Source organism: Balaenoptera musculus, chromosome 13 (assembly GCF_009873245.2).
Source record: "Balaenoptera musculus isolate JJ_BM4_2016_0621 chromosome 13, mBalMus1.pri.v3, whole genome shotgun sequence".
Taxonomy (NCBI): Eukaryota; Metazoa; Chordata; class Mammalia; order Artiodactyla; family Balaenopteridae; genus Balaenoptera; species Balaenoptera musculus.
In genome coordinates, this window is record NC_045797.1 from 9859724 (window position 1) to 9868509 (window position 8786).

The 8786-nt window shown below is 61.1% G+C and overlaps 1 protein-coding gene and 1 long non-coding RNA gene across 2 annotated transcripts; one reads left to right on the forward strand and one right to left on the reverse strand.

Annotated features, from left to right (window-relative positions):
- Positions 1–2873: 2873 nt before the first annotated feature.
- Positions 2874–4144, reverse strand: LOC118906244. The gene is made up of 3 exons (XR_005022455.1): positions 3764–4144; positions 3461–3492; positions 2874–3224 (listed from the first exon to the last, which is right to left on the reverse strand). It is a non-coding gene; the product is annotated as an uncharacterized LOC118906244 (long non-coding RNA).
- Positions 4145–4289: 145 nt separating this feature from the next.
- On the forward strand, positions 4290–7942 carry ADRA2B (adrenoceptor alpha 2B). Its single transcript, XM_036874036.1, has one exon. The coding sequence runs from the start codon at positions 4752–4754 to the stop codon at positions 6093–6095; it is 1344 nt and encodes a 447-aa protein (XP_036729931.1). The 5' UTR covers positions 4290–4751; the 3' UTR covers positions 6096–7942.
- The last annotated feature ends 844 nt before the right edge of the window (positions 7943–8786 follow it).

Consider the following 8786-nt stretch of genomic DNA (forward strand, 5'->3'; position numbering starts at 1 on the left):
GTGAAGGGGAGAATGTGAGGGATTAGAGACAATGACCAGGCAAACGAGAAGGTGGCGGCTGCAGGGGGGCATAGAGGGCTTCTTAAGGAGGGGGCTGGCCCTTAGAGTGGGGGAGTGATAGCTGGTGAGGGGGTAACTGAAGGAGCAGAGTCCTGGGGGACATGAGAGGGGTTGGGGTCCAGGGCATATGACAAGGACTTGCCCTAAGAGCGGAGATGCAGCTCGGATGCAGGTGCGCTTGGGGGATGGGTGCCTGCCGGATGGCTTCCGTTTTCTCTTAAGTACAAAGCAAAGTTACAGCTTACGGGTAGGGGGCGGGCAGGAGGGGGGTGCCGATTGTGAAGCACGGGTAAGTGAGCTCACTAGGAAAGTCTGGAGATTTGCGGTCATGAATGTAAAGCGAGGCCAGTCGATGCAGTGCGTGTTTTGCTCTGGAAAAAGCAGCTGCTTGGTCAAAGGCAGGGTGGATGATTTAGGTTTGACCAGGGTTGGGGTTTTGTCAGGAGAGCTGTGATGGAGGGAGAGAGAATGATTGACTTACATCACAGAGGGCACGACTCACGGGTCTGGGGAGGTGGGGAGGCTGGGTCATACAGGGTGGTCTGGGGTAAGAGTCCCAGGGATTTGAAAGGCTGGAGCTTCTGGTGAAAGCTGGGGGGTGAAGCCTGGTTGGGGATCATCCCCATGGGCCCTCAGGGCAGGGAGGGCGGGCAGCACCTTGAGCTGCTGGAACCCTGGCCCAGGAGGCAGTGGGGCCAGTCTCACTTTTCAGACCTGGAGAAGTGGTTCCAGGGCTTTCAGAAATCTTTATTTATTTGTTTGTTTGTTTGTTTGTTTATTTATTTATTTATTTATTTATTTATTTATTTATGGCTGCGTTGGGTCTTCGTTTCTGTGTGAGGGCTTTCTCTAGTTGCGGCAAGTGGGGGCCACTCTTCATCGCGGTGCGCGGGCCTCTCATTATCGCGGCCTCTCTTGTTGCGGAGCACAGGCTCCAGACGCGCAGGCTCAGTAGTTGTGGCTCATGGGCCCAGTTGCTCCACGGCATGTGGGATCTTCCCCAACCAGGGCTTGAACCCGTGTCCCCTGCATTGGCAGGCAGATTCTCAACCACTGCGCCACCAGGGAAGCCCTCAGGGCTTTCAACTAAGGTGGCACATCTCTTGCTGTGCTCTCACAGCCAGGGATGGGACAACTGTCTCCCCTTTCTTTGGAAAAGATGCTACTAGGTCACCTTTCCCCCATGGCCCCTCTTTCCAAGGACATCCCTTGGGGATACCTTCATTTGGGTACCACCTGTCTAAGAAAAACTCATGTGTATGTCATCTGCTGATGCCTGTTACCATTACTCTTCACCTTTCAACAATCTTGGCCAGGTACTGGGGACAGAGAAGGGATGTCTGCTCTGATGGAGGGGGTGGTGCAACAAACCATCGGACTCCATCTTGCTCCGAGCGTGAAATTGGCACTGAGGGAGGGCAGGGTAACTCCCTCTGCCTGAGAGGTGGTGACAGGTGAGCAGACCTTGAAGACAGAGTAGGGGTCCACCAAGCACAGAAGGAAGGGTAAGGAGGGCGTTTCTGGCAGAGCAAACAGCCCCTGGAAAGGATTAGAGATATGGGAGCTCAGGGCACGTCCAGGGACCAGCAGGTAGCCTGGTGTGGCCCGGAAGGTGGGCCAGTGCCTGTCACTGCCTCCCCCTCCCCCCAAACGTGGCTGAGAGTAATCTAGGCTGCTCCTGCTGCTGGCTGGTTGTAGATCTGGGACTGAACTCTGCCAGCCCTGGTGGAGCAGGATGATGAGGGAAGGTCAGATCTAGTTTGGGAAGGGCTGAAGGAAGCCCTGCTGGGGCCCGAGGCTCTGATTCATGCAGGGCTCGGTGGAGCAGGCAGCTGGGGACTGTGTGTGGAGGGGGAGATGAAGACCACAGAGAGGAACGGGAATCGAGTTATGTAACAGTCCCCACTGCCCCGAGAGCCAGCCGCTGGTCTTGGGGGTGGGTGGGGCTGGGAGGCAGCAGTGGGCGACACAGAGCCTGGGTGGTGGCTGAGCCTCAAGGACTCTCTCTGGCTGTCCTCAACCTAGGCTGGTACCCAGCAGGGCCTGGTGCTGCCCCTTCAGGGAAGGCCCAGGTGAGAATCAGCATTGACTTGTAGGGGGGAAAGGATGGGGTGGGGTGGGTATGAGCAGCCCTGGCCTCAGTTCCTGCAGAGTCCTGGAGGCCTGGCCTTTCAAGGAAAACAAGCCAACAGACAAAAGTCTGCTGCTGATTGCAGTGTCTGGGGAGATACCCACTGGCCCCCCAGCCTGAGAATGGTGGGAGAGGGTGAAAAATGGTCCTTCTCAAAGCCCATTTGGGCCACCAGGGTGCTCAGATTCCCTGCCGTGGGACAGGGAACCATGGGGACAGGCAGGAACTTGCTTAAGTGGCTGCTTCCCCAGCTCCAAAGGCCACCCCTCTGTCCTTCCTCAGGGAAGGGGTTTCTGAGACCTCTCCATCCCTGGCGACCGTGGGGTGGAAGCCCAGCAAGTCGAAGGATGCATTCATGAAACCTCTCTGGAGGGGGCAAGGGAGGCTGGCCGCCTCTCCAAACCTAGCCTAGGTAGTACCTACCCCACCAGGCTGTAGGCACTCTCATCTAACAGGGGAGCTGGGTAGGCTGGCAAGAGGCAGGGAGAGCCCAGGATCAAGGAGAATGTCCCTCAGTTCTGCCATGTGGCTGGGGGGTGGTGGGTACCACCTGTCTGAGCCTGGGTAGGGGTGACACATTGTGGGCACCTTGAGGTCATACTCTCTGCTCCCATGGAGATGGAGCAGGCATGCTGGATCAAGGTCATGTCCTTTGGAGGAGACTTACTTTCAGAAGTGGATTGATGCTTTATACAGAGGATGCCATGCACAGCTGTGGGCTAGCGATGTAAGGCCTGGGTCTAGGCTGGGGTTACAGCATTAGGGGCTCTGGAAAAGGTGAAAAAAGCGTCCTTGAGGCTGCCCAGGCTGGCGCTGGTGGCAGTGGCCACAGGGAGCATGGGTAGGGGGAAGGTGTGTGACGACCGCCGGTCCTGTGCAGCTCTTTGAGGCCAGAATGAGGTTAGGGTGCGGTGTGTGCTTAGCCGGGAATTTCTTCTCGCCCCAACTGCTTTTTCCAGGGCTACTCCAAGGGGGGTGCGCAGCTTGCGGGGTGGGGGCGGAGTCAGCAGGACTGGAGCAGGGAGGGGGGTCCCTACAAATGCAAAGGGAAGCTCTTCCCTTCGAAGCTGCCCCTGAGACCAATATTTTCTCTGAATTGAGTCAAAAAGACCCCGCCCTTGACTAGGTCTCCTTGCTCTGCACCAGGGGACATCCTCTTCCTACTGGTCACGAGGTCGGAGTTTGCAAGTCCCCCCCCCCCCCCCCCCCCCCCCCGCCTGAGTCTCAGTTGTTGCTGAGACTTGGGTCCAAGCCAGTTTTTTTTCTTACCTCTTTGCCCTTAATGGAGGAAACTGAGGCAGCTGCAGGAGAAACAGGAAAGCTGAAGTCGTCAATCCCAGGCTCTGAGCACGCGCTTGCCCCCAGCCCCGGGCTTGGGAGCCTTCTCAGTGGCCCCGGGACGCGGCAGGAGGCGGGACTCTGGCTGGTCGCAGACGAGCTCGGCAGGCGGGTGGCGGCAGGGGGCGCTCGCCACCTGGCCACGCGCGCCTCCTCGGGCTCCGCAGGCCCGACGGAGTCCAGTCGGTGCGGAGAAGCATTTGGGGGAAGGGGTTCCCAGCAGTCTCGGCTCACCTCACGCCCTCCGCTGGGCTTCTTTCCTCTCGGGCTCCGGTCAGGGGGTGTGGTTTATTCTGCTCCGGCGCCCCGACACACCCACCCACCCTCTCCTTGGGGCTCTTGGGTGGTGGGAGGGGAGGTCTGCTCGCGCCCACCGTCCTAGACCCGGGGCTCGGTCCTAGCCCCGCAGTCCGCAGGAGAGACGTCCCGCCTCGGCGTCCGCGGACCCGCCAGCGCCGCGTCCCAGCTCCCCGCGTGCACCGACCCTTCCACTTCTGCCAGCATCCTTCCCTTGGTCCGGAAGACCCCAGACGCCGGGCCCCTCTGACCTGCCGCAGAGCGGAGGCCGGGAGGAAAACGGGGTAGGGATGCCAAGGCGGAGGCCCGGGGCGCCGGGAGCCTGCGGCCCGCCCACCCCTCAGCGAGGCGCACCTCCCACCCACCCTGGGTCTCACCGCCCGCCCCGCCTCCCTTCCCTCCTCCTGCTCCCGCCTCCGGTCTCCTCCCTCCTCCAGCCGCGCTCTCTCTCCTCCCCACTCCCCTGCCGCGGCGGGATGCCTGCAGACGCGGCTCCGGGCTAGAGCCGGCGGAGCGGAGCGGGCCTCGTCCTCCTTGCCTCCTCCGAGAACCGGCGGCGCGCCCCCTGCCCGGCCGGCCGGGGCCCCGCGCCCCAGCGTGAGTCCAGCAGCTTCCCAGCGGCGGCGCCCAACTTTCCCTCGGTTCCGGGCGGGGCGGGGACGGCAGCGGGACATCTTGGTAAACTTCTCCGGGGCAGACGGCAGGGATCCCGGGCGCCGGTGCAAGAGGATGTAGGAGGGCGGTGGCCGGCCCCAGGCGTCCCCCGCCCTCTTGGCCCCTTTCGACCTGGCCATGGGGCTCCATAACCTTCAGCGCAGTCAGGGGGGCGACCCCCTCGTCTAGCCGACCTGGGTGGGAAAGCGCTGTCGCCGGCTGTGCACGCGCTGGGCGAGCAGCGCCCCTTCTGGCCACGTCCGGCCCCGCCATGGACCACCAGGAGCCCTACTCCGTGCAGGCCACTGCGGCCATCGCGGCGGTCATCACCTTCCTCATCCTCTTCACCATCTTCGGCAACGCGCTGGTCATCTTGGCTGTGCTGACAAGCCGCTCGCTGCGAGCCCCGCAGAACCTGTTCCTAGTGTCGCTGGCTGCCGCCGACATCCTGGTGGCCACGCTCATCATCCCTTTCTCGCTGGCCAACGAGCTGCTGGGCTACTGGTACTTCTGGCGCACCTGGTGCGAGGTGTACCTGGCGCTCGACGTGCTCTTCTGCACCTCCTCCATCGTACACCTGTGCGCCATCAGCCTGGACCGCTACTGGGCCGTGAGCCGCGCGCTGGAGTACAACTCCAAGCGCACCCCGCGCCGCATCAAGTGCGTCATCCTCACCGTGTGGCTCATCGCAGCTGTCATCTCGCTGCCGCCCCTCATCTACAAGGGCGACCCGGGTCCCCAGCCCCGAGGGCGCCCTCAGTGCAAGCTCAACCAGGAGGCCTGGTACATCCTGGCCTCCAGCATTGGATCTTTCTTTGCACCCTGCCTTATCATGATCCTTGTCTACCTGCGGATCTATCTGATCGCCAAGCGCAGCCACCGCAGAGGTCCCAGGGCCAAGGGGGGCCCTGGGGAGCGTGGGTCTAAGCAGCCCCGCCCTGTCCCTGGGGAAGTTTCAGCCTCAGCCAGATTGCCAACTCTGGCCTCTCAACTGGCTACTGCTGGAGAGGCCAATGGATGCTCCCAGCCCACTGGGGAGAAGGACGAGGGGGAGACCCCTGAAGACCCTGGGACCCCCGCCTTGCCCCCCAGCTGGCCTGCCCGTCCCAGCTCAGGCCAGAGTCAGAAGGAAGGTGTTGGTGGGACATCTCCAGAGGAGGAGGGGGCTGAAGAGGAGGAGGAGGAGGGGTGTGAGCCGAAGGCCTTGTCAGCGTCTCCCGCCTCAGCTTGCAGCCCCCCCCTGCAGCAACCCCAGGGCTCCCGGCTGCTGGCGACCCTACGTGGCCAGGTGCTCCTGGGCAGGGGCAAGGGCACTGCGGGGGGGCAGTGGTGGCGGCGGCGGACGCAGCTGACCCGGGAGAAGCGGTTCACGTTCGTGCTGGCCGTGGTCATCGGCGTCTTCGTGCTCTGCTGGTTCCCCTTCTTCTTCAGCTACAGCCTGGGTGCCATCTGCCCTCAGCACTGCAAGGTGCCCCACGGCCTCTTCCAGTTCTTCTTCTGGATCGGCTACTGCAACAGCTCGCTGAACCCTGTCATCTACACCATCTTCAACCAGGACTTTCGTCGTGCCTTCCGAAGGATCCTTTGCCGCCAGTGGACCCAGACGGCCTGGTGAGCCCGCCTGCCCGCTGCCCGTGCGGGGTTGGTGCCAGGTGGTGCCAGAGCCACCCTGCTTCTTGCCCTGTTTTATGTGGCCACCTCCGTAGGGCTTTCTGGTCCCTTCCCTGCTCCTGCAGGCCTCATCCCGGGAACCCCCTCGGAGGGGCAGGGTCTATTTGAAGCTTCCCCTTGCTGGCTTGGCCGTGGGGGGCCATCTTCTCCACCCCCTGCCTGTGCACAGGCAGATGGATGAGGCTTGGACCTTCCTGAATGTAGCCGAGGCCAGGCTCCCTCCCAGAACCCCAGACCCCTGCAAACCTTGAGGACCCTGTGTTTTCTGGTTGATCACTTGCTTGTGGTGTTTTGTTTCTTTCTCATCTTCCCCTTGAAAAGAGCAGGGAGCCAGCCTTCTGCTTTTTCCAGGAGGGCCTGCTGCTGAGGAAGAGGCAGAAATGACGATGGGCATCTGTGCTGTGTGCCCGTGGTCCCCATTAGAGCCTGGGTGGGGGTTTATGGGCTGGCACCATCTTTGGGCCCTTCTTCTCCTTCCCCCTGCTTTTGGAGTTGTAACTCCAGAACTGTGGATCATTTTCCTCACCCAGCGCCCCTCTGGGAGGCTGGTGGGTGCGTGGATGCCTCAGTGGGGGTGGTCTGGGGGTCTGGCCTCTGCCTCCACGGGAGAGCCCTGATCACTAGCATTCACTGCCTGCAAAACCCAGGGCAACAATAGCTTGCCGCCTACTTGCTGCAGGGAGATGAAAGGCTTCGCAGAAAGTTTTGAGCTCCGTGGGGGAACGCACTAGAGAACCAGAAAATGTGATTATTCGGTGATATAAAAATCCCCCTTTTCTGGGTTTACCACCGCCTGTCTTCCTATAGACTTTTGTTCTGTGCCTGGGGTGTGAATTCCTACCCCAAACTGGAAGTGGGGAGTGGCAGACAGAACCACGACTTTAGTTAAAGGATTTCTTCCAGAATGTGTTCTTATGCCTGCAAAGGTTTGAGTTATTACGCTGCATGACAACTTCTCGACATTTCACCTGCAACACCAAGAGGGTTTTCATTGGCTTGGACCCCCCAATGGGGGAGAAGTCTTTTGTCATCAAGCAGGCACATTGTTTCCCCAGGATCGCTAAAAATACCCACCGCATGGGAATGGTCTGAGATGAGAGCATGTGGTGGGGTGCTGGGGCTAGAGCAGGTGAGAAGCAGCCCCATGGACTCCCAGGGGAGCCTTCCACTGGAGTTCCTGGGCAGGGCTCCAAGCCCCAGATAGATTCCTTTGATGCATAACTGATTCCACCCCGGGTGGGTACTATCTGCCCATCTCAGACCCAGCCACGTTGCTCCACCCCACTGATGGGCCTCCAGGGGCCTCTCCCTCCTGGTCCCCTCCTCCACCCCAGACCTGGCACCTGGAGCAATTGGGAGCATGTGGGGGATGTTTTGCAGTCTTCCCCATGCGAGTGCCTGGCTTCACCATTAAGCCGGTGAGCATTTTGTCTTGGGGGCGGGGCTGAGCAGCACAGGCACTGCGGGCACGCTGATGGGCCTGGCTAGACTTGGAGGGATGCTGAGGGAGTTTTCTGGGGTGGAGAGAATGGAGGGGACCAAAGAGAGTCCCTCCTGGGGTGGGAGGCTGTCCAGTTCATTCCCTGGTCCCAGTGTGAGGCCAGTGCATTGCCTCGGGCAGGGCTGGGGAGGCTGGGCCCAGGGGAGGGGCTGGCTTATGACATCTGCTGACTGGTCTTGTGTGTGCCCCATGGGACCCCTGCTATTGTTGCCTGTGACTCCCTTGTTGTGATATGCAGGTTTTTTTTTTTTTTAAGTCTGAGCTATTTTATCAATAAAGGATATTTTGTAGTAAGCAAGCTGTGTCCTCATTGTCCAAGGGCTGCCAGAAGTAGCTATTCCTCACCTACTTGAGTAGTAGACTCTGCGCATGGGCGCCCTCCCAGGGCCAGTTGCCCTTTGCTCCTCTGGGTGCGGCTGGCTGGTACCCACCCACCTGCCTGCCTACTTTGTCCACTCAGCATCCCTTATCCATCATTACAAGTCAGTGGGGGTGAGAGTCGCCCGGGGAGCCTGAGACTGGCTGCCTGGGAAGGGAAGGAAGGGAGGGCATCCCAGAGGAGATGGCCTTTGGGCAGGGTCTTGGGGGAAGATCAGGAGTATACCAAGAGGGAAGACAGGAAGGTATTCTGGGCAGGAGAAAGCACACGCAAATCATGTTGTGTTCGGTGAATTTGTGGCAGTTCAAGAGTCAGCCTGAAGCCAGCCCTGATGGGCGAGCAGGCACAACAGCTGGGGGCCAGCAGAGGTGGTCAGACACCACCCACATGGGATGGGAGGAACATGGGGAAGGGGGAGGGGGAGGAGGGGAGGGGGAGGTGAGGGGGAGGGGGCGGAGGGGAGGAGGGGGAGGGGGAGGAGGGGAGGGGGAGGAGGGGAGGGGAGGAGGGGAGGGGGAGGAGGGGAGGAGGGGAGGAGGGGAGGAGGGGAGGGGGAGGAGGGGAGGGGGAGGAGGGGAGGGGGGAGGAGGGGGAGGAGAGGAGAGGAGGGGGAGGGGGGAGGGGGAGGAGGGGGAGGAGGAGGGGGAAGGGGAGAGGGAGAGGGAAGGGAGGGGAAGAAGAGGAGGAGGAGGAGGAGAAGAGGAGGAGGAGGAGAGGGGGAGGGGGAGGAGGAGGGGGAGGAGGGGGAGGAGGAG

Bases quoted from the DNA above. Each gene is read 5' to 3' on its own strand.
- ADRA2B (XM_036874036.1), top strand. From the start codon at position 4,752: ATGGACCACCAGGAGCCCTACTCCGTGCAGGCCACTGCGGCCATCGCG.